Source organism: Otolemur garnettii, unplaced genomic scaffold (genome assembly GCF_000181295.1).
Source record: "Otolemur garnettii isolate 467f Iridium unplaced genomic scaffold, OtoGar3 scaffold00074, whole genome shotgun sequence".
NCBI classification, from domain to species: Eukaryota; Metazoa; Chordata; class Mammalia; order Primates; family Galagidae; genus Otolemur; species Otolemur garnettii.
Genome location: NW_003852469.1, coordinates 6,081,605 through 6,106,791, shown reverse-complemented (window position 1 = coordinate 6,106,791; position 25,187 = coordinate 6,081,605). Strand labels below are relative to the sequence as shown.

Here is a 25,187-nt window from a genome sequence, read left to right as displayed (position 1 = left end):
AAAAAAAAAAAAAAAAAAACTGATAGACATTTATGCCAAAAATATAGAGGAAGGAATCATTTAATTGCCGGTGAGAACCTCGGTGCCTCAAAGTGTAAAATGCTGAGTTTTGGGGAACAGGTCTTTCCAAACTCTTTTACACTTTCTTCTTCAGCTCAGTATCAGCTGTATAATTACAATCCCAACAAAGAGTACAGAGTTCATGATTATATTTCTCAAGAAACCAGGGTGCTGTTATTTGTTACATAGTTTTTTTCAAGGTTATTTTAGCTCAGTGTAAAGTTTGTTCTTATCTTCGGAGGAGGAGTTCTTCTGCAGCTGCCTGTTGCTTTCTCAGGATCATTAAGAAGTATAAGATGTATTTCTCCTTCCTCAATCATAGCTCGCTGCAACTTCAAATTCCTGGGCTCAAGCTATCCTTCATCAGCTTCCTAAATAACTAGTCTACAGGCATGCATTGCCATGCCTGGCTATTTTTTCTATCTTTTGTAAAGATGGGGTCTTGCTATGTTGCTCAGGCTGGTCTCAAAACTCCTGAACTTAGCCAGAGGCAGTGGTTCACACCTAAAATCCTAGCGCTCTGGGAGGCTGAGGCAGGTGGATCACTTGAGTTCAGGAGTTCAGACCAGCCTGAGCAAGAGCAAGACCCCATTTCTACTAGAAAAATTAGATGGGCACTGTGGCAGTCACCTGCAGTCCCAGCTACTTGGGAGGCTGAGGCAGGAGAATCACCTGAACTCAGGAGTTTGAGGTTGCTGTGAGCTATGACACCACTGCATTGTAGCCTGGGGCAAGAGAGTGAGACTCTATCTCAAAAAAACAAACAAAAGAAACTCAACAACAGGCAGCACCTATGGCTCAAGGAGTAGGGTGCTTGCCCCATATACCAGGGATGGTGGGTTCAAGCCTGGCCCCAGCCAAAACTGAAAAAAAAAAAAATAAGAAACTCAACTACAAAACTCCTGACCTCAAGCAATCCTCCTACTTTGGCTTCCCAAAGTGCTGGAATTGCAGGTGTGAGCCATTGCACGCAACCTCATAGCTGAGTTTTTATGATTCATAGTGCAAGTAGGGTCCAGTTAGGTACACACCTCTCACATTATAAGTACTCTGTTGACAAGGCCATCATTAAGTAGTATTGCCCACAGTCTGGTTGTTGCTAGTTGCAACTTCAGTTTTCACTTACCTTCTGATTTTTTTTTAAACTCTGTCGGCCTGGGTAGAGTGCCTTGGTGTCTCAGCGCACAGCAACCTCAAATCCCTGGGCTCAAGAGATCCTCTTGCCTTAGTCTTCCAAGTAGCTGGGACTACAGAGAGCCCATCACATGCCCAGCTATCCTTTTGCCTTTTAAGTGGGTCAGTTAAAAAGAAAATCAATTTATTCCCAACACACTGGACAGCTTAAGAATTTTATATATGTATATGAGCTCATTGTACTTGGCCTTAAATTAGTGTTTAGGTCTAGTGGCTTGATCAGATTCAAAGTACTTAACAGGTGATTCCGTGCACTTCCTTTCGTAACACAAAGATCAATCAGTAAGTGTTGTCAAACTGACCCATCTATTCTAACATTCCTAGGGTGCTACTTTTAGATAGGGTGTTCAGACAAGGCCTTTCCAAGGAGGTGACCTTTAAATTGTGACCTGAAGGATGAAAAGAGCCAGTCACACAGAGAGAGGAAGAGCATAGTGGGCGGAAGCCCTGAGGTGAGAAAGAGTGTGCCATAATACCACATCCTCCCACTCAGGATCAGCATGGCTTTACCCATTCTCTGCCACTCCCAGTAATTCTCTCAGCCTCCAAAAAGAGAAAATGGAGAGCGTTCTGCCTGGAGGTGTCAGGAATCAGTGGCTTTTTCAGGTGCAGGCAGCTTTGGGTGCATAACTTTGCTCTCCGGAAAATGCTTAGGTGCAGGGCTAATTAGACTCAGAGACCAAAGTAAGAAAACAACTTGGTCTCTCTCATAACACAAACCAACCAGCCATTTTATTGGGCATAACATGTCAGAAACGTGCATCTTAGGATACAACTTATTGACTCATAACCTATGCTATTTTTTTCTAGAATGTTCTCCACCAGACTTAAAATAGTTGTGTTTCAACTTTGTCTTCTGTAAAATGGAGAAAGTATCAATACTCAACCTCACAGAGTTGATATTAGAGTACTGACTGAGAAAGTGCTAGGAAAAATTTAACAGAATACAAGGGTATCACTTCTGCACTCATGTGTCTCTTCCCCTCCTTTAAAATGCTTATTAAAAATTCTTTTTTACCTTGAGTTCCAACTACTGTACACTGTGAAACTCAGTAATAATGTCTAGTATACTATGTGCTAGATACTTTACACACAATCAACATTTCCTTCAAAACCAACCCTACTCAGTACCACTATTTTACATAACAAGAAAGGTTATACTTGACCAAGGTCACACAGCCAGGGAATGGCAGAGGCCAGATTCATATTTACTATGGTGATTGTACTGTACAGTTTCATCTAACAGGAAACTCCTTTAACTACGGTGATTGTTTTTTTTTTTTTTTTTTTTTTTTTTGAGGGAACTACGGTGATTGTTATTTTGTTTCATCAAACAGGAAACTTCTTTCGCTTTTTTTTTTTTTTGAGACAGCTTCTCTGTCGGCCTGGGTAGAGTGCCTTGGTGTCTCAACGCACAGCAACCTCAAATCCCTGGGCTCAAAAGATCCTCTTGCTTCAGTGTCCCAAGTAACTGGGACTATACGAGCCCATCACATGCCCGACTATCCTTTCGCCTTTTAAGTGGGTCAGCTAAAAAGAAAATCAATTTACCCCCAACGCACTGGACAGCTTAAGAATTTTATATATGTATATGAGCTCATTGTACCTGGCCTTAAGGAACTAGGGAAGGAACAAAAGACAGAACAGTAAATGCTAAACTGTGCAGTCCAGAAAAGAGACCAACAATGGGTCAGGACAGTCAAAGGTTGTGGGGAAGAGTTACTAAGATTTGTGCTGCGCCTTCAGGGATCAGGATCTTGATTCTCAGAAGTATCATTAAAATAAGTGTGTGCACCGTCACAGGGCTTGAGCGACGGACAGTTCTTTTTATCCGTGGACATTATGTTAAAAGATTATCTTGGAAGTTTAAATATCTGAGGTAAGGATGTGTGGTCTAAACCATGACCCACCAGGGAGGTCCTGGAGCCACTTGCGTACTCTAGCGGGGACTTTCTAGTCCCACGACCTCAAACCACAAATCAGAGGCGTAATCGTTTTCCTCCCTATAACGCTTTACCAGATCTTGTGATTCCTGAACCCGCCGCAGGGTGCTTCTAGCTGTCGCGCACGCGTGAAGCTCTTCTTTCCGCACAAAGACCGTGGGCAGAGGGGCCGACGCAAAAGCTCTGTGTCGCTGTGAAAACAACGTCATCACTCATCACCTGGTAAAAGGAGCTCAGCCTAACGCATGCGTTCTGAGGACTTTCGGGACTTATTTCACGCTGGGGGCGGCGGTGACGCGTGACTAAGGAGGAGGTGGTCTGGGAACGGAAGCCGGGAGGGAACTAGGACGGAAGAGGACTGGGGCCAGGGTTGTATTCGGGTCCTTGCCGGGGCTGGGGTTCCGATGTGGTCCCCGGAGCGGGAGGCCGAGGCCCTGGCCGGGGGAGACCCGGCAGGCCTACTGCCCCCCGAGTGGGAGGAGGACGAGGAACGCATGTCTTTCCTGTTCTCCGCCTTCAAGAGGAGTCGCGAGGTGAACAGCACCGACTGGGACAGCAAGATGGGCTTCTGGGCGCCGTTGGTGCTGAGCCACAGCCGCCGCCAGGGGGTGGTGCGCCTGCGCCTGCGGGACTTGCAGGAGGCCTTTCAGCGCAAGGGTAGCGTCCCACTGGGGCTGGCCACGGTGCTGCAGGACCTGCTGCGGTGAGGGGCGGGCCGGGGCCGGGCGGGTGGGGCTGGCTCCCCGAGGGCACGGAGGACCTGCTCCTCTTTGACCGCGCGCTGCGCCCAGTCCAAGGTCTGGGCCAGAGTAAGGCGTCTGGTGTTCGTCCAGTGGGCGAAAAGAAGGCTGGAAAAGAGAACGAGGGGTTCTGGAGAGAGATTGTGAGGCCAGGATAGTCCAATTAGATGAGTTCCAGACAGTAAAACGAGAAGCCAGCCTAACAGAGGTGACAATGGTTTGTCTGGACTAGAATCCCGTTGTGCGGTTATTTCTTAAGGGCCTCCAAATTTGAATTACTTTTGGAGCAGAAAGTCTACGAGGAAAGATTTGTTGAACTAAGGAAGATCAGAGCTAGGAAGAGCGCATTCATAGGGAAGAGGCTTGTGGGCATCCTGCCATCAACCCGTGGCACAGGCTGTTTGGAAACACAGGACTGAAGGAGGAGGAGAACTTTCCTGAGTATGTTGGTCTCTTGAAAAGGTCTGTAGATGATATGTGTGCTGCAGGTGCAGTGTTTTGAAGGTACCTAAGGAGGAAACATTGATCTCTGTTATTTGTACAGCACTTCACAGTATGAATGTACTCTGATTACACTATTTTATCTGGCCCTCCCAGTAGCCTTGTGGCGAGGTGATGGAGTTATCCTAAGCAGACAGAAGAGGAAACTGTCTCAGATCAAGTGACTTACTCAGGGTTACACAGCTAGTTGGAGGTAATGCTAGGACTGGACCCTTGGTCTTCAGATTCTAAGTCATTTGCACTTGATACTGTACAAATCATTGAGACCAGCCTAGCATGGTAGCTCCCTCAGGGAATGAAGGATATGGCCTTTTTTTTTTTGAGACAGAGCCTCAAGCTGTCTCCCTCGGTAAAGTGCCATGGTATCACAGCTCACAGCAACCTCCAACTCCTGGGCTCAAGCGAGTCTCCTGCCTCCGCCTCCGAAGCAGCTGGGACCACAGGCGCCCACCACAACGCCTGGCTATTTTTTGGTTGCAGCCATCATTGTTGTTTGGCCGCCAGGGCTGGATTCGAACCCACCACCTTAGGTGTATGTGGCTGGCGCTTTAGCCACTTGAGCCACAGGCGCTGAGCCTGATACGGCCCTTTTTTAGCTTGCTGCTCTTGGTGGTTAATAGGTCTCTCTTCTTTCCTTTTGTTCTCAGGACCTTTTCATTGATATTGATGTGACAAGCCTTTCAGAAATTCTCCTTTTGGAGAAAGTATATTGTGGAAAAAGTTTTAGTTCATGCCTGAAGTGGGGGACAAGGGAAACAGTAGTAGCTGAAGAAGTCAGTAAGGAGGAGACAAGAATGGGCCTCTCTATTGCAAAAGGACAATTGTCTTCCAACAATTCAACCCAGAGGTCTGTAATATACAGGTCATTTTGAAAGTCCTGACATACACAAAAATCAAGAAATGTAAAATCTGCATGGACAGAAACATATGACGCCCTCCCAGCAACACCAGTAAGCTAAGCAAGTTGAAACTTGCACGGGTGAATCGTAAAGAATGCTATCTACTACACTGCTTAGACGTGTATTAATGGACCACGACACAGCCTATCTCAAAACTGTTCGTAGTGACCCACATACCTCCATATCACCTCTCCTGGTTGCTGGCACTCTAGTGAAGCTTCCTGGTGCTAGACCAGGTCTGGCATCTGAAGAATTTCTCAGGGAGATGATTCTCCATTCTCCAAGTAGTATAGCATAATAGATAACAGCTTTGCTTAAAGGCCAACTGGCCTGGAACCAAAACCTGGGTCTTCCATTTGCTGAATTAGGTGGCCCTGGATTAATTTTACGCTGTCTTTAAGCTTCAGTTTGACTGATTATACAGTGAATGATGTTGTACCTAGGTTTATTGTGAGAAATGAAGAGATACTCCATATATAGTCCTTAGTCTAGTGACTGGCCTGTGGTAAGCATTTAGTAAATTTAGCTGCTCTTATATTACCATGAAACACTTACATCTTATCCACACGCTAGCTTAGAGATAGCAGAAAGTCCTTTCTCTGTACATCTTTGTATCGCTCCTTATGCCTTACCCTTACCAGTAATCCTTTATTTTCTTTTTGTTGTTTTGAGCTCCATTTGTAAAAGAAAATTTCAACATAGGTTTGGTTGCCTCCTGTGCCTCTGTAGTCTTGGTGGAGCACTTGTGTTTTGGAGCCTGGCAAATCATGCTTTAAATTTGGCCTCTCTCCTCACCCTCACAGTCCCTCCGTTTTCTGATTAAAATGCCGGTAACACCACCTGTCTCACAGAATTGTTGTGAGGCTTGGAGCTGGAGTGTAAGTTCTGTATGTTGTAGCTGGCACAGAGTAGGGGCCTAACGAATGATTAGTAGTGATGATAAAGTTCTTCTTTTGGGGATGGGGGGAGGAGGGGACTGGAATGGGACATTGCAGTGAGTGCCACTACATGCCCCTTTCTTTCTTTCCCTGCAGCCGAGGGGAGCTGCAGCGGGAGTCAGACTTCATGGCCAGTGTAGACAGCAGCTGGATCTCCTGGGGGGTCGGGGTTTTCCTGCTGAAGCCTCTCAAGTGGACTCTTTCTAACGTGCTGGGGGAGAATAAGGTCCCAGCTGAGGAGGTGCTTGTGGCTGTGGAGCTGCTCAAGGTGGGTGCTCAGAAGGGGGTGTGGCTTGGGGTGTCGTCTGGTATGGCAGCAGGGTCCTATGCTTTCCTGTGTACATTAGAAAAGAACTGTCTGGCTCGGCGCCTATAGCTCAACCGGCTAAGGCGCCAGCCACGTACACCTAAGGTGGCGGGTTCGAATCCCCAGCCCGGACCCGCCAAACAACAATGACGGCTGCAACCAAAAAATAGCCGGGCGTTGTGGCGGGCGCCTGTGGTCCCAGCTACTTGGGAGGCGGAGGCAGGAGACTCGCTTGAGCCCAGGAGTTGGAGGTTGCTGTGAGCTGTAATGCCACGGCACTCTACCCAGGGGGACAGCTTGAGGCTCTGTCTCAAAAAAAAAAAAAAAAAAAGAAAAAAGAAAAGAACTGTTTCTTTTACATGGTGACATAGTTACCTAGTTGATAACTGAGTTTATCTGACCTTTCTTCCGCTGTGATTCGTAACATTCTTTGTTAATTAGACTTTGAAATTTCAAGGGTGACCCTTTGAGAATTGTCAGTAACAAACAGTTGGTTATGTTCTAGTATTTACAGAGATTAACGATAAGCTATAGTTGAAGAGATGCTTTGCCTTCTGTAGTTTGCTGACAGGAATTTCTCAGGATTTCTGAGGATCCTGTGGCCTTCAGCTTGGCCTGCCCCTAAATCAGCAAACCAGGCTCAGCTTTCTACTTTCTGACTATACCCCTTTCCCTCGCAGCTTCCTGACAGCCTGCGTGCCACTGTCCTTGCTCTTCTGCCTTGAAGAGGCCATGAGGGCCTTGGTCCCTTCATGCTGTCCTGGTCAGTCAGCTTCCTCCTGGCCTGGCCTGGCCTGCCCTTCCCACCCAGATCGCATAGCTGATTGCCTGGCCAGCATTCTCTGTTCCTTTGCAGGTCCCTTGGTCCCGGCCAGGAGACACCAAGCAGAGCCACCATTTTAGATCAGCCCCACCATCTGCCTTTCCTGCTTTGGAAAATCACCTGTCGCCCAGACTAGGCCCCTATCCTGGTGCCATCTGTAGGAGGCCCGCAGAGCCCCCCAGCACCCAGCTTTCTTCTCCTTTCCTGTTGCCCCACACTCTAGTTCTGTCCTCTGTCCTTACTCTGCAGGCACTTTGCAGAGAAGGGAGGCTCCTGAGTGAGGCCTCCAGTGTTCTGTGCTCTCACCCATCTCCCCTGTGGTTGGGATGCAGGCCCTTCCTGCTCACACCTGCTCTGCCTCTGCCCTGCCCCTCTTGTCCCTTTGTCCCCTCAGCCAGCCTCTGTGTGTCCATCCCATCTCCCTCTCTTGATGCTCTCCTTCCTCAGCCTCTAAACCCACCCAACCTTTCCCCATCACACATGGTCTTCTGTGGCACGTGGGCCCTGCCTAGTGACTGCTGTCTCCTCCATGAGGCGTTACCATCACCATTTTCTCATGTCCTGTTCACCCTGTCACTTACTTCACTTACTACCCCTCCCTCCAAGACTGCCATGGATGACCTCGTGGGAACTTTCTGTGTGTTTGTGTTTACAAAATGCGCTGAATATTGAGTGGCAGAAGTACATTGTAGGCAGTCCTTATTTTTGAAATACACAGCCTAATCCTGACCTCTAGGCCTTTGAGTGGTCCTAGAAGCTTCCACATAGCTGGACCAGTTCACAATCTCCTCCCTTACTCAAAGAAAAACACCCATTTCTCCTCACCTCAATAGACCCAGCACACTCGGCCTCACATTGAGGAGGTCTCTGAAGTCTACCAGTCTCTCTCTGTCCCCCAGGATTTTTGACTGAACAGCCCACATCTCTTCAGGGGGACCCTCTTCTTCCATCTATACTCCTTTCCCCACCTGCGTGGTTACTCCCCCAGCCCTGTGCCCTGAGCTCCTGGGCTCAGTCAGGGTCCCCACCCCCACAGTGAATGCAGGGTGCCTTGGGTGTTTCTGGGCCAAGCTCAGGTCCTCTTTTGCAGTCCTTTACAGTGTTGGCAGTGTCACAAAGTGGCAGAAAAATGAAGCAGTTAGAATTGGAAGGGAACTGACCTGCCATCTCATCCAGCCTCTTTGGTTTGTAAGAGGAATACTGAGAACCAGTGATGTGGTGACTGATTCAGGGTTGCGTTGACTGGGCTAGATGTCAGGCTCAGCTGAAGTTCACAGCTCTTTGCACCACACCTCACCACCTCCTTCTGTCCTTGGGGAATCAAGGCCAGGGAGAGGCAGAAACTTGAAGTCCTAGATGGAAGTGTAAGCGTGGAGCTGTCTGCCTGTGTATCATGTGCTTCATTTTATACCTGGTCACTCATCTTTCCTGTGAAGTTTCAAAAAATTTTGCCTTTTCAAAAAGCCACTACTTCAGGGAGGGTGGGATTGGTGTGGCCCTGCTCTTACCTTGTGTGATCATGGTTTTGAAGCTTAGGGTCAGGGCTCTCTGCATCCCATGTGGTGAGCAGGGCCCCTAAGCCCATTTTGCCTTCTCTGCAGGAAAAGGCCGAGGAAATGTATCGTCTGTATCAGAACTCCCCGCTGTCCTCCCACCCCGTGGTGGCCCTTTCTGAGCTGAGCTCCCTCTGTGCTAACTCCTGCCTGGATGAGAGGACCTTCTACTTGGTGTTACTGCAGCTACAGAAGGAGAAGAGAGTCACAGTCCTGGAGCAGAATGGGGAGAAGGTATGGAAGTTTGTCTGGTCACTCGTGGACAGCAGTGACTTACTGAGTGTGTACCGTTGTCCCCCCTTATCCAAGGTTTTGCTTTCCCAGGTTTCAGTTACCTGTGGTCAACCACAGTCCAAAAATATTAAATGGACCGTTGTGAGTAACATGATGAAATCTGACAGCATCCCGCCCAGGACGTGAATCGTCCTTTATCCAGTGTGTCTGTGCTGCAGGTGCTGTGTGCCCGCGAGTCACTTGGTAGCTGTCTTGGTTATCAGATCGACTGTCAAGGAATCACAGTGCTCACATTTACATGACTCTTACTGGACTCGAATTGCAGGGCTGTGTTTAAGAAACCCTTACTGTACTTAGTAATGTCCCAAGGCACGAAAGTTGTGATGCTGGCAGTTTGGATATGCCAGAGAGAAGCCTAAAGTGCTTTTTAAAAATGAAACATGAAAGTTCTCAACTTAATAGCAAAAGAGGAAAAAACCCACATGCTGAGCTTGCTCAGATCTATGGTAAGAATGGATCTTCTATTGGAAAAATTATAAAATCATGAATAAGGAAAAATATGTATAGTATATACAGGGTGGACATAAAGTTTGTGTGCAGTTTAAAATGGTTTCACATAGTAAATTGCACACCAATCATACGGACACCCTGTCTGTGTAGAGTTCAGTGCTATCTGAGGTTTCAGGCATCTGCTGGGAGTCTTGGGATGTATCCAAGTGGGGCCACTGTACTCATAGTAATATGTTCGTGTCCCTCAGATTGTGAAGTTTGCCCGGGGGCCACATGCCAAGGTGTCTCCTGTCAATGATGTAGACGTTGGGGTTTACCAGCTGATGCAGAGCGAGCAGCTCCTCTCACGCAAAGTGGAGTCCTTATCCCAGGAAGCGGAGAGGTAACTTTCACCCCGGAGCTGAGCCCCCTCCCCACCTTACCAGAGTTAGCAAAACATGGGTCATCTGTGCTCTCTTTTTTAGAAAGAAAACTTCGGCTCCTGTGGCTCAAAGGAGTAGGGCGCCAGCCCCATATGCCAGAGGTGGTGGGTTCAAACCCAGCCCCGGCCAAAAACTGAAAAAAAAAAGAAAAATTATTACTTTCTTTTTTTCACTAATTACAAAGTACTAACTGTTCAATGCAGAAATCATGGAAAACACAGAATATCACAAAGGAGAAGAGAAATGAGTCTCAGTGCTCCTTCCTCAGGATTACAACTGTGGTGTTATGTTTGTGTTCTTTTGTGCCGGTGTTCGTTTGGCTGGGTATTGTCTCTGGGACTTGAGATAGAACAGTGCACAGGACAGGTCTCTGCCTTCACAGAGGTCTTTCTAAAGGACTCCTCTTTCCCTTGGATGATTGTACCAGAGATCCCTGTCAAGGCACAGGAACACCCCTCTGAAACCGGAAGACATAGAGACATTGGATTTGAAGTTGTTCAGTCAGTCTTAAAATGGGAGAGCTCCAGCCTTGGAAGGGGAAGGGTTATGTCCAAGGTCATTGTTGGGGTTAGGAATTGATTTCCTATGTCCCCCAATGAGAAGCCATGTGTGTATTCTATTTGTGTCCTCTTCCCTGAGGACTGAAGCAGCTTGTCCTTAGTCAGTTTGCCTCCCACAGGCCTAAGTCTGTGTCTTGACTTGCTGCAAGAGTTTGGCAGTGGGCTGGTGGGCATCCCTTTCTTGCCATTGGGTAGAGTGGGTTTGGTTTTTTCATTTAAAGCCACCTTAACTAAATGTTATTCTTAGGGACCTTTGAAGACCCTGCCACTGTCATCCTGTGGCACAGTCATCTTGATCTGTCCCTTTGTTTCAAAGGTGTAAAGAAGAAGCCCGCCGGGCATGCCGAGAAGGAAAGAAGCAACTGGTGAGTTCTCTTCCCCTCTGGCCGTGCAGCAGTGTCCTGGGCAGGCAGAGTCTGCAGGTGGCCCAGAGACTGATTTTACAAATGGGAGAGAAGAAGGCCTGGGCTGGTTTTATTGTCTGGGAAGGGCTGTCTTCCTCTTGCCCTCTGGCTTGTCCAGTCCAGCCCTGACCTAAGTCTCCATGCCCCACTAGGCACTGCGGTCTCTCAAGGCCAAGCAACGGACGGAGAAGCGCATCGAGGCCCTGCATGCCAAGCTGGACACTGTTCAAGGCATTCTGGACCGGATCTGTGCCTCCCAGACAGATCAGATGGTAGCCACTCCCTCTGCTCCCTACTGGCTGTCTCTCCAGCCTGCTCCGCTCTTCCCCACAACCGTGGCTTTGCTGTTTGGAACCTGTCTGGGTTCTTTGAGGATGTGGCTGGGGTTGCCTTTGCCTTTCCTACTGGGAGGTTTAGCCCCAGTGCGCGTGGGGTGAATTGAGCCTGAGTTGCAGAAAGCCCCCAAACCTATCTTTTATGTGTTTTACCAAATGTTTGTCATTTGCCTTAACAACTTTGTTCTCTCCTCAGGTATTTAATGCCTACCAGGCTGGGGTAGGAGCGCTAAAACTCTCCATGAAGGATGTCACAGTGGAGAAGGCAGAGAGCCTTGTGGATCAGATCCAGGAGGTACTGGAAGGGACCAGGGAGGGACACACAGGAAGTTATGGAGGACATGTTTGACTTTGTTGCGTGTCCTTTTCTCCAGACTTGACTTGTTATCTTGTGAACTGAAGGAACAAGATACCCAATGTCTTGATTCTCAGATGGGGCGGTGTTTCTTTGTAACCCTAGACATTGTTCCGGAAAGACCAAAATGCTCAGAGACTTCCCAGTGTCTAAGGTCACTCTTGGGGTTAGGAATTGATTTCCTATCCCTCAGAATGAGAAGCTGTGTGTGTATTCCTCCCCACCCCGAGGATTGACAGCTCTTGTCTCTTACAGCTCTGTGACACCCAGGATGAAGTTTCTCAGACTCTGGCTGGTGGGGTGACCAATGGCTTAGGTGAGTGGATTGACAAGATGATGCTTTCTCTTTGTCTTCCTTTCTTTCTGAGAGAGCTTTGCTTCCCTGTGCTGTGGTTCCATCATGGATTTGCTTTTCCTGGCATAGGCAGGCTTCCCCTAGCATATCCTATCTGGGTTTTTCTGCAGGGGCGGTAAGAGGGAATTGCAGTTTCCTCCTAGAGAGGCTGTGACAGTGACCCGTCTGTGCTCCAGGGTTCCTTTTTCACAAGGCTTCTGGCCAGAAGATCCTTTTGAAGGGCAAGGGGAGGCAGTGTCCATTCCATAGGGTTAGCAAAATACATTTCCTTGATGATTTAGCTCTATGGAAAATGAGTATCTCCTTGACAGTCTCCTCTGTCTCTTAACTCACAAGATTTTTGCAGGGGTAGACAGAATTTCTGTCACTGTGTATAGAGTGCTATGTTGTCACAGCTCACAGCAACCTTAATCTCTTGGAATCCAGTGCTCCTCTTGCCTTAGCCTCCTGGGTAGCTTAGGACTACAGGTGCCTGTGACAGTCCTTGGCTAATTTTTCTATTTTTAGTAGAGATGGGGTCTCGCTCTTGCTCAGGCTGGACTCGAACTCCTGAGCCCAAGCAATCCACCCACCTCAGCCTCCCAGAGTGCTACGATTACAGGTGTGAGCCACCGTGCCCGGCCATGATGTTTTTTTAACCTTCAAAGAGGCCTGGGCATGCTTTGTAAAGCTGAGCCAGTTTTTGGTAACTCAGTCCTGCGTGCATTAATGCATTATTTCCTTGGAGTTTATATATTTTTATATTGTCTTTTCTGTCCAGATTTTGACAGTGAGGAACTGGAGAAGGAATTGGACATCCTCCTTCAGGACACCACCAAAGAACCTTTGGATCTGCCCGACAACCCCAATGAGACGTTTTATACCAACAGTGTGCCTAACCCTAGGAACTCGGATGCTGAACTTGAAGCTGAACTTGAGAAGCTGTCCTTATCAGAAGGAGGTGTGGAGCTGTTTTCCAGGGTTGCTGGTGGACACATGGCCCTCTGGCTAACCAAGTTGATGGGTCCCAGCCCAATTACTCATTTGCTGGGGTGCCGGAGGCCTGTAAGGGAGTTGGGGGTGGTGGTGGTTGTTACTTACATTAAGATTCAGTCCCTTAAACACTAGGATGCTTTCATCACAAAGCTATTCCCGTTAGAGTGTTCAGTCATTTCTTCTCCTTGCAGGTTTGGTCCCAAGCAGTAAATCACCGAAAAGGCAATTGGAACCGACTCTCTAAAGCCATTGTAGGACCCTCAAGTGAAGGACCTTCATGTAAAAGAAAGACCAGGCTTGTGTGTGTATATAGTTATTTAAATGCAAAGCTCTCAGAGTTTGTTGGGAAGAGGAGGAAGGAGAACCACTCTGATTTATCTGGATGCTACCACTTAACTACGGGACAGATAAAATTTCTGGAAGCGTTGCCTGAAAGGCCTGCTCCCAGCTGGTATCATGGACCTGCCTTCTCATCTTTATAGTGCCACGATTTATACAGTTCTGTGTTTGACCTGTCGTCTCTCATAGCCTACAGTTCTTGCCGTTGGCTCAGTTAGGTTTGTCTTCACCCGCCAGCTTCGTTCCAGACCATGAAGGTGAAAGATTTGCAGCTTTGCCAAATGTCCCGCCCCCCCCCCCCACCGGCCCCCATGGTTTTTTACAGGGGTTTATTCTGTCTGTGATGTCAGTTAAATAACTTATTCCTGTCCCACTTAATTTCCACCGGTGATGAGAAGAATGAGAGTCACACAGAAGTTTTATCTGAGGGGACTTACGAGCTGCTATTTTATGGAGAAGCATACGATGTAGAAGATTTCTCTCTAGGGTTACTTGTCAGAATCTCCAGGTGTTCAGGAACAAAGGTCTCCCTTGAGTGGCTCAGCGCTGTGACAGTTGGGAGGGGGATCTTGTGGTTGGTGGACACTGCCTCTTTCATCTTATGCAGGAGATCTGCTGATGAGGAAAGGAGTAATCTAGGTTTTTTGCACTTGGGTGGGGAGAAGCCCAGGTGACTAGAGGGCCGCAAGATGTCCAACTCCCATATGCTTTATTAAAGAGGTGAAATTTTTGCCTTGGCCCCATCATCAATAACTTAAATTGAAACATATATATTTATTTTCCAGAATGAGCCACACAACAATACACCTCCCCTTCTTGAGCCTGGCACACAACAACAAGGCTCTTTGTTTGAAATTAGAAAACATTTTGCTCTTAACCCACTGCTCAGGGCAGGGGTCTGAGCCAGGATGTGCAATAGACGCAGGAGGTCATGCCCTCTGCAGGGTCTGCACTGCCCCTGCCTCCCATGGTCCCATCTTCCCGCTTCCTTTGAGGAACTGGGGGTGGTGTTGTGGGAGGACAGACAGGAAAGGGTCTGAATGCTCTGGCAATGGAGAACAGGTGACAGCCACACTGCCGCTCTGCTGCCCAGGCGAAAGGAGATCTGCCTGGAGCCCTTGGCCCTGATCCTCCTGCCTGAGGTGGCGGAGAGCAGAGGAGAAGAATCTGCTCCAGGCCAGGAGCAGGAATCGCCGTTCTGGTCAGTGAATTTCTCTCCCACTGGACCTTGGGAAACGGAAATGTTGGGGGTGAAGAGAAACAATCACTATTTTTTCTTTTTTACCTGGTAAATAATTAAATGAAAAAACCCGAGCACTTGTCCTTGTCTCTTCTTTAGGTTGGGATTAGTTTCTTGTTCCTTCGTGCCTCCCCCGACCTCAGCCCCCAGCCTGTAAACATTTGGTTCTGGCAGGGCCACAGGAGAGTGGAGTTGCTGTTAAGACTGGTCAGTCTGACTGGTCACTCAGACGGCCGCTCCCCTGGGGGAGGACTGGGTTTTGGCCGCCTGTGGTTTAGAGGTGTGCTGTTGTTTTTATCTGTTTCCCATTGCCTCTTTATATTCTGTGAGTGGCCTCATTCATTCCCATGTGATCAAACCACATTTTAGTCTGGCACCAACGTTTCTCAGTGCCTCCTACGTGCTTGGTGTCTGCCCTGTGGGGGAGATGGGCTTCGAGGTGGAGGGCAGGGTCAGACTCAGGCTAGGAGATAGGCCACAGCACTGGGTCTGCAGCTCCAGCTAAGTCAGCCAGTGAGCCAGCCGGGAAGAGTAAGAGCTGTAACACAGGCTTGGGAGAAGGTAAAGTCCCACGACCTGATGGCAAGGACAAGAGTCACTGCAGCTGACAGGCCACATGGAGGAGGGATAACTTCTGAGATTCCATTCCTTGTGCTGGAGGACGGTGGCTTGGACTTGGTGAGCCTTGTTATCTGGCTCATGTTCCCTTTTCTCTGACTGTCCTGAGCCGCTAAGAAATCCTGATTTAAATAGTCCAGCCCTGTTCTTGGCTGTGCTACAGGAAATAAGACAAAGTTCTATCTGTACTTGGATCAGAGAACGAGTAGAGGTGACCTACAGGTGTGTCTGGTGGTGGGTGCAGTTTCCAGCATGAGGTCCCCACAGTGGGGCCAAGTGTTGCATTAGGAGTCAGGGCCATATGAGGGTCCCCTCCTCTTGAAAGAATGGACTTAGTTCATCGGGGAGCTGATGAGTTTTCTTATGTGTGGAGAGACATCAGGCCCGGATAAATCATGTTCTTAAGCTGCCCTCTTGAAAGCAATGGACTTTTAAAGAGTTCAGAGGATGAACACTTCCAACTGGTGGGCTCAGTGGGGGGCTTTATCAAAGATGCATGACAGCTAAGCTTTTGCTTTCCTTGAGATTTTTCTTGATTTTCAAAATCTTGTAAAGCAATCTACAATTTTAAAAATATCATTTATGATTGTACTGAGATGAAGTGGGGAGAGACACTTTTGGAGTCTGCAGTCTTGGCCAGGAGTTAGGAAATCTGCTTCCATATCTTACTTTAGCTACTAAACCTGACAGGTGTAGACGGTGTCACCCAGAGACCAGGCCGTAGCGATGTTCTGGCCAGGTTTATTGAAGGGGGAGGGTGACCAGTCTGGGCAGTGCAAAGATAGCGTCTGCGCCCTGGGAGCAGTGAGGGACCACTTTTATGTGGGGCCACGAAGGGTGGGCACATTCCACAGGCTGCCTGTCAGGTTAGGGCCTTTCCTTCTGGTAGGGTGGGGCTAGCCAAATGCTTTGTGTCTTTGTTTGGGAAAAGACAATGTGTCTTTGTGTGTGGCTGCATTAGGCCCCCAATGCACCGGTCATGTGGCTTTGAACACAGCCTTCTCTATCTTCTGTAACTTGCAGAAGTTGGCCAAGTTGACTCTGAAGCTCTGATGGTCTAGTGTTCCTCTGATCTGCTTCTCTCTTCTCTTTGACTCCTTGCTGTCTAATGACAGGAGGCATGATGTGCCTGGGGAGGGTGGCTGCAGAGTGCCCAGTCATGCACTTGGGCGCAGCGATGTGGTGCAGGGAACGAGCAGACTGGGTATCAGGTGAGGGGAAGGCGCTGCCCCAGGATCTCATGCCCAAAAGAGCTGGTAAACCCAAGTCCTGGGGCCTGGTGGGCTCTGGAGTCAGACATCGTGTTGTGAGAGGGCTGAAACGGACAAACTGCACTTCTCACTGCCGGCTGGACACGGCCAGGCTGAGAGAGACAGTCCAGGGCTGAACAGACCTCTTCAGGTCATTCCAGGTCATGTTCAATTGCTGAAATCTAGGCCATCAGAAAAGAGGAAAGAGCCACCAGAACCACTAAGAAAGGAAGCCACAGAGATCGGCTGACTCCCAAAGAATCAAAGCTCTGCGCCGAGGTTTGTGGTGAGTTGGTAACCCTCTTCTCTTTCCATAGTTTCTTACTGTTTTCTCATTGTGACTAGTCGCAGTTACTCTTTGGGGAAAGTGCGATCACCTTCTCCTGCTCAGGGACAACACAACTTGGAGGCTCCAGAGTGTGACAGTCGAGTGGAGCCTCAGCAGTTGCAGACAAAACCTCCATTTTGAAGATAAGACTGGAGCGTGGGTGACTTGGGTCACAGAGTTCGCAGGGGCACTCACTTTGCTGACATCCGGTTTGGTATCCTCTCTGTGACACCGCCCTGGGGCTCAGAGAAAGATGTGGCACTCTGACAGCTGAACAAGAAGCAGCCCTCAGCTCTCTGATCTTCCCCCCTCTCTCGTCTTTCTGGTTTTCATTTTTTAACACAGGAGAAGCTCTTTCAGGAAGTTCCTTTATCTGACTGAGAAAACTACTTCTAAAAGACATGCAGCTGTCTTAAAACATCCTCCTTAGAATTCTTGTTAAATGACTTAAGAAAGAGTAAAATCCTGAGAAAAGAGGAAAAGTCTCCACATGTGGGAAATCGGGCCCAGATGGATCTCTCATGCGTTCTGAGACGACTCTGCATAACGAGACCTTTGCTGGCAAGGCAGTTCTGCCCCGCACCTTCCAGACTTGTTCACAAGCTACTGTTGTCTTTCCTCCCTTTCAGCATCCAAAGGCAATCATTTATAAACCATTGTCTTGTCTTGGGGCCCATGTACAGCACCCCACTCCCCTCTCCCCAATGAAGAGCGTATTTAAACAATCGTAAGGCTCTTCTGTGAGTTTTCTTTTTTTTGTTGTTGTTGTTTCACTTTGTCACCCTCAGTTAGAGTGCTGCAGTGTCCTAGCTCACAGCAACCTCAAACTCTTGGCTCAAGTGATTCTTTTACCTTAGCCTTCCAAATAGCTGGGACTACAGGCACCTGCCACAGGCACTCACCTGGCTATTTTTAGAGATGGGGGTCTCACTCTTGCTCAGGCTGGTCTCGAACCTGTGAGCTCAGGCAATCCACTTGCCTTGGCCTCCCAGAGTGCTAGGATTACAGGGTGAGCCACCAAGCCTGGCCAATTTTCGTATTTTTTGGTACGGCTCCCATGCCGATGCACGCTAATACATTGGTTATGCTTGCCTTCTGTTGACTTGTCTTTGCCTGTAGGGTTTTTGGTCATGACCCTTTATGGTGGAGAGGAAAGAGATCATTCTGTGTCACCCTTAAACCAGGCTACTCTTAAACACAGACTCTCAAAAGCCAAATAACTATGACATGGCAGCCCTAGCAGGCTAAGATACTAGGGTCACATTTGTTTGAGCAGAGGGCTTCCCAGCTATAAACTGTTGAAAAGTCACTGAAATTGAGGTCCCAGCACAGCTTTGAGACTATTCTGTTCACCTGGGTTCAAATCCCCATGTTGCTGTTTAGTTGAAAATTGATCTGAATGCTGAGACCTGATTTTATATCTGTAGAATGAAAGTGATAATGTCTACTGCCATGGAGTGGGGACTCTGTGGGTGTACAGAAAGTACCAGGCACAGGAGGAGGCTGAGGTGTGAAGAAGCTTGAGTCCAGCCTTCCCTAGGACCTGGGATGGGCCATCACTGCTTTAATGAACTTCTTGACTCCAAGCCCTACCTGAGGGGTCTCCACTGGGGAGGACTGAAAGTCAGCAAATTTTGCAATTAAGGGAGGGTCATTTAAAATATGTTTGCTCCAGCCTGAGCAAAAGTGAGACCCCATCTCTACTAAAAATAGAAAAACTAGCCTGGCAATGTGGCGGGTACCTGTAAGTCTCAGCTACTCTGGAGGCTAAGGCAAGTCCATCACTCAAACCCAAGAGTTTGAGATTGTTGTCACCTATAATGCCATGGCACTCTACCCAGGATGACAGAGTGAGACTCTGTCTCAAAGAAAAGTTTGTTGTGTTCATAAATTTTTAAAATTTTGCCAGATTTGCAGGCAGTGCCACCTTGAATGATTTGGGGAGAAAGAAAATTTATTTTCTCAGCTTATAGAATAGCGTGCCTATATTATACATATATTATAGAAATATACATATTCTATCCATACAGCTTTGTAAGGTAGTACAGGAATCTGAAGTGAAAACAACCCACAGTCACAGCACCCAGAGACAACCACTGCTCACATTGGGGTATATTTTCTTTCACTACTTTTTCCTGCTGCTTTTTTAATAGGTGAGATCAACCTTGTGTCACGTTTTTTACAACTTTTAAACACAGGGACTTTCTATGCCATTTGCAAAGGCTTAACATTCATGTTTAATCATTTCCCTTCTGGCCCCCTCATCCCTCACTGCGTCCAATAAGAGGTTGGCTCTTGCACTGAGGATAATAAATCAGGGTTTGGACGACGTGTTCAAACACCTGCAAAGTCACATTGTCACAAGAAGACCCTGGCAGAAGCTTGGGAACTGAGATGAGGACAGGCCTGAGCCCTGCTGCCTACTGGGGGCTCACTCCATCTGGGTTCTCAATACTCTGGCCCTTTAAGAAGGGCTAGAACTTGGGAGGGGCTCCAGCCCTGGTCTCCAGGGAACTGAAGGACAACAAAAGCATCAGAGACTTGGGAGGTGTGGTGGGAACCCTCCCCAGCTGGGCTGACCTACACAAAGGCCAATCAGGTACAAGCAGAGGCTGGGGTGGCTGGCAACCTTCCCGCTCCCACTGGTCCCTACATCTCGGCCTGCCTGTTCTGAAACTTTCCCTTGCTGGTCTGACTTTCCTATCACAGCCTTGACCCTGTCACTCCCACTGCCTTGGCTTGACTTATGGGCACTGTTCTTGACTGTTCTTGCTTTTAAACATTTTCTTTGTTGATTTTCTTGAATTTTTAGGTTAAAAAAGTTAAATCATCTGCAAACAATGATTTGATCTCATCACATTTCTAAGCTTTCTAGTCTTTTTTTTTTTTTTTAAGAGACAGTCTCACTTTATTGCCCTTGGTAGAGTGCTGTGATGTCACAGCTCACAGCAACCTCCAACTCCTGGGTTTAGGTGATTCTCTTGCCTCAGCCTCCCAAGTAGCTGGGACTACAGGTGCCCGCCACAACACCTGGCTATTTTTTTGTTGCAGTTTGGCTGGGCTAGGTTTGAATCTGCCACCCTTGGTATATGGGGCCGGCACCCTACCCACTGAGCCACAGGAGCCGCCCTAAGCTTTCTAGTCTTTATGTCTTTTGGTCAACTGGCTTTTACTATTACCGCTAGAAAAAGGCAAGTGCTAGAGGCTTTGGTCAATGTCCTTGTCGTGTCCTGAATTTAATGTGGTACTTCTGTGTTTCTTCATTAAGCACCTTATTTTATTTAGATCTTTAAATGAATTTACATAGAGTTGTTCTAGGTGTGAATTAGGTAAAGAACATATAATAATGTTTTGCTTTTTTTTTTTTGAGACAAAGTCTTACTTGGTCACCCTTGGTAGAGTGCTGTGGCATTACAGCTCACAACCTCAAGCTCTTGGGCTCAAGTGATCCTCTTGCTTCAAGTGATCCTCTTCCCTCAACCTCCCAAGTTGCTGAGACTACAGGCGCCTGCCACAACACCCGGCTATTTTTTAGAGACAGTCTCATTCTTGCTGAGGCTGGTCTTGAACCTGTGAGCTCAGGCAATCCACTCGCCTTGGCCTCCCAAGTACTGGGATTACAGGCATGAGCTACCATGCCGGGCTGATGTTTTGCTTTTTAAATTTGTTTTAAAGTTTGTAATTTAATTGAATTATCCCACCTATGGTTTGCTATAAAAACTTTGGCATTCTATCACTGATTGTTTTATGCTCCACCTTCACCCCATTTTTTTCTCTATAGTCCATATTTCTTTATTAACCAACCTCCCTAGCCTCCACCAATTATGTGGAAAAAGTAGCATTTATTGACTTTGCCACCGGGGCTCCTGTCCCAATTTATTGTGATAAAAAACGCTTTTGGTTTTACATTCTGTTGCCCTCCAATTTGTAACATTTGTATATCATTTTGTTACTCTGTTTTAGCTAATTATATGTTTTAAGTAGATGAAATAGTCATCACAGGCCTTTTCTCTCATGACAGCCCAGCTTGTGAGTCATTTATTTTGATTTACCTCTTGATTGCCTGGACTATGTCCTTTAGTAGCTTTCTGGGAAGGACCACGAATGTCAAAGCGTGACTCAGAAACAGCTGGGTGACTAACTCACACAAAGGAGAGAGACAGCCATTTAATTATTATCTAGGAAAAAAAGAGAGAAAAAAAGGAGGGAAGAAGAGTGAATTGTTTTTCTTTCTTTCCTTTTTTTTTAGACAGAGTCTCACTTTGTCACCTTCAGTAGAGTGCTGTGCGTCACAGCTCACAGCAACCTCAAACTCTCGGGCTTAAGCGATTCTCTTGCCTCAGCCTCCCAGTAGCTGGGACTACAGGCACCTGCCACAACCCCAGGCGATTTTTTTTTGTTGTTGTTGTTATTGTCATTGTTGTTTTAGCAGGCACTGGCCAGGTTCAAACCCACCAGCTTCCAAGCATGTGGCTGGTGCTCTAACTACTGAGCTATGGGGCGCCCAACCTAGGAAGAATGAATTGTTTTTCTAATTAAGGTGATTAGTTGGAGGCTGTCAAAGAGGCCAGTCTGGGCAATCTATTCCCTTAAAGGGAAATATATTGAATTATGTATGGAGTTAACAGTTTTGAGAGTTAAGCTGTGCAGGACAGATGAGACGGCCATCTCCACCTGAGACAACCCAGGATCACCTCATTTCTCTTGGCAGAATTTCTATGACTTCCAGTGCTGCTGCAGGTTTGAGGATACTTCCTCTTGCCATCACAGTTTATAGAATTTTCTGGTCTTAACATTTATTCTTTAAAATTCTATAGATACTGTTCTATTATCTCCTGACATTGAATTGCTAGTAAAATCTGCAAGCTACGAAGTTTTTTTTCCTTTGTATTCTGCTTAAATCATGATAGTAGTCTTTTTTTTTAATCCCCTGGGAAAATAAATTTTACCATAATCTGTATTAGCCTTTTATTTGTTATCTATTTTCTGGAACACCATTTTAATTTGCTGAGCCATTTTAAGCTGTAGATTCACATTTTCTTTTGTTGCATTTTATTTATTTTTTCCTGTTCCAGTAATTTTCTTTACCTCTCCAGCTATACCAATTATCCACGTGTTGGATCTTCAATGCAAACCTTTGTATTTAAATTTTTCTTTAACACTGTGCTCTCTCTGGTTTTTTCTTTGATTTCCATGTAGTTTTCTATGTGGAGTTTTTCATATCTGAGAGTAGCTTTTATTCACAAATGACTTCTTATTCTTATTTAGATTTTGTTATATTAGTTTGTAAAAAATAGATTCAAATAGCTACTTTTCATTGTTTTAAATTTTAACATTTAAAAATTTAGGGCTCAGTGCCTGTGGCTCAAGTGGCTAAGGCGCCAGCCACATACACCTAAGGTGGCAGGTTCGAATCCAGCCTGGGCCCGCCAAATAACAATGACGGCTGCAACCAAAAAGTAGCCAGCTCAAGGGATCCTTCTATCTCAGCCTCCTGGGGTGCTAAGATTACAGGCATGAGACATTGTGCTGGGCCTGAACAAATTTCACTTAAACATCTAGTTCCGGTTTTACTTATATTTAGTAAGTTATAAAACATTTCATCTCTACTTAAAAATTTCATATATTTGATATTCCATTTTTCAACTGAAATTCTAATTGATGAAGTTCTAGAGTCCCATGCAAGAAAAATACAAAGAGTTATCATGTATCCTTTAACCAGTCCCCCAATGGTAACATTTCACAAGCCATAGTACAATATTACAATGTAGATATTAACATTAGTATGATCTACTAATCTTAATCAGGGTTTTCCAATCTTACTTACACTCATGTGTGTATATTGAGTTCAATATAATTTAATTACCTGTGTAGGGTTGTGTCTGGGACATGAGGGTCCTTCCTGTAACTCTTTAAGTCACACTCACCTCCCTCCTACTCCTGTACTCTATTAATCCCCCCCATCCTCTCTATTCCCTGTTACTGACCCCTGCAAATTATAATCTGTTCTCCATGTCTAAAATTTTGTCTTTTCAAAAAGTTTGTATAAGTGGAGTAGACTAAGTAAGCTTTTGGGATTAGATGACTTCACTAAATTGTCAAATGCATGTTAAAGTTGTTGATAGTATTTCCTTGTTATACTTTGGATGTCTGTAGGGTCTATAATGATACCCTGTTTCATTCCTGACATTGGTAGTTTGTGTCTTTTCTCTTTTTTTTAGTTTTATTAAGGTTATAATTCTATTGATCTTTTCACAAAAGTAGCTCTTTTGTTGATTTTCTCTACTGTTTTTCTGTTTTTAATTTCATTGACTTCTACTTTTATTGTCTATTTCATTCCTCTGTTTTCTTTAGGTTTATTTTGATCTTTTACTTTGACTTGAGACTTTTTTTCCTAACTTGTATATATACATTTAGTACTATACATTTATACATTGAGTACATTTCTTTTGATTGGAGACTTTTTTTTCTAAATGTATATATACATTTGGTACTATAAATTTTCTTTTCTTTTCTTTTTTGAGACAGAGTCTCTCAAACTCTTGGACTTAAGCTATTCTCTTGCCTCAGCCTCCCCCACCAAGTAGCTGGGACTATAGGCGCCCGGCTATTTTTTAGAGATGGAGTCTCACTCTTGCTCAGGCTGGTCTCAAACTGCTGAGCTCAAACAATCCACCTGCCTCAGCCTCCCAAGTACTGGGATTATGGCATGTACTATAAATTTTTTTTTCTCAGCACTGCATACCTGTCTCTCACACATTTTGGTATTTTCATTTTATTCAATTTTTTTTTTTTTTTTTTTGAGACAGGATCTCAAGCTGTCACCCTGGGTAGAGTGCTGTGGCGTCCTAGCACACACAGCAACCACCAGGTAGGCTCAAGTGATCCTTTTGCCTCGGTTTTTTCTATTTTTAGTAGAGACAGGGGGTCTTGCTTTCTGCTCAGGCTGGTCTTGAACCTGTGAGCTCAGGCGATCCACTCATCTTAGCAGCCCAGTGTGCTAGGATTACAGGCGTGAGCCACTGCGCCTGGCCACAATGTATATTTTTAAATCTCCCTCAGGATTTCCCCTTTGACTGATGGATTATTTGGAAGTGCGATGTTCAGTTTCCAAGTGTTTGGGGATGTTCTTGCTATTTTTCTGCTATTTGTCTCTGGTTTGAATCTATTAAGATCAGAGAAGATACTATGCTTTTAAATTCATTCTTTTAAATTTGTTGCGGTTTATTTTATAGTTCAGGATATGGTCTGTCTTGGAATATGTTCCAAAGGCACTTCAAAAGAATGTATATACTGCTGTGTTGAACAGAGTATTCTCAAGCTCCTCGTCGAGGGATCTGAGACGTAAGGGATACCTAAGTAGCACTTTGTTGTTCCTTAGACCCTGAGGTCCCCAGCTGGCCTGCTTTCTTCTCTACACCTTTCAGAGTCTTCTTATGTTTGTTTATAATATAATATAATGTCCATGAGTTTTAGTTGTATTTAGCGGAAGGAAAAGGAAAAGTGTTGGCCAGGCATAGGAGCTCACACCTGTAATCCTAACACTCTGGGAGGCTGAGGCGGGTGGATTGCCTCTTTCTTGTCTTTCCATAGCTCACAGGTTCGAGACCAGCCTGAGCAAGAGTGAGACGTGAGACTAGGACAGAGACTCTAGGGATGCATTTGCCCAAGATGATCTTGCCCTTAACAAGAGAGGGTTACTGTAGCAGTGGAGAACTCTAAGTCTGTCCCTTTAGCTGGGACACTTTACAACCCGATGTCCCCTGGGTTCAGTACCTTTATAATCTTTCAATCACTCCTCCCATTTTGGGTAACATTCTGTAGCACACACCCAGGCTGCTTTTTTCCTGATTGGATTCATCTAATTTATTTAATTCCTAACTTTGGTGTCTGACCATTGGCCACAGGATTAAGACAATGCTAATGACATTCTAACTATGGGAAGTCTGAATCTTCTTTCAGAGCTAGGGGTCCTTAGCAGTCAGACTAGAGGCAGCGGTTCTCAACCTGTGGGTCGTGACCCCTTTGTAACAATGAAAATACATCGTGGCATTAGGAAGGTTGAGAACCACTGGACTAGAGAGTCCCAACTCTACACTTCATAGCTGGGGGCCCCTCGGCCAAACCTCATTTTATCCTCCTACCATATGGGTAATAATTTTCATCTGAAAGGGCTGCTGCAAAGATTAAAATATGGTTTGTTTGGCAAGCTTTATGCAAATAGTAATTATCTTGATTTTCCTAAGCCTTTACTCCACATCCCTGTTTCCAGCATTGTTGGCTCCAGTTTTTGCTGTTTCCACG

The 25,187-nt window shown here is 46.2% G+C and overlaps 1 protein-coding gene across 2 annotated transcripts; it reads left to right on the top strand.

Annotated features, from left to right (window-relative positions):
* Positions 1-3,524: 3,524 nt before the first annotated feature.
* CHMP7 (charged multivesicular body protein 7) lies at positions 3,525-14,767 on the top strand. Of its 2 annotated transcripts, none has more exons than XM_003793967.2 (10): positions 3,525-3,900; positions 6,372-6,543; positions 9,007-9,192; positions 9,951-10,084; positions 11,001-11,049; positions 11,241-11,360; positions 11,620-11,718; positions 12,034-12,094; positions 12,894-13,073; positions 13,300-14,767. In XM_003793967.2, the coding sequence occupies exons 1-10, from the start codon at positions 3,602-3,604 to the stop codon at positions 13,350-13,352; spliced, it is 1,353 nt and encodes a 450-aa protein (XP_003794015.1). In that variant the 5' UTR covers positions 3,525-3,601; the 3' UTR covers positions 13,353-14,767. The 2 variants fall into 2 exon arrangements, with proteins under 2 accessions (XP_003794015.1, XP_023371291.1); XM_023515523.1 differs by having other exon boundaries at positions 3,527-3,730.
* The last annotated feature ends 10,420 nt before the right edge of the window (positions 14,768-25,187 follow it).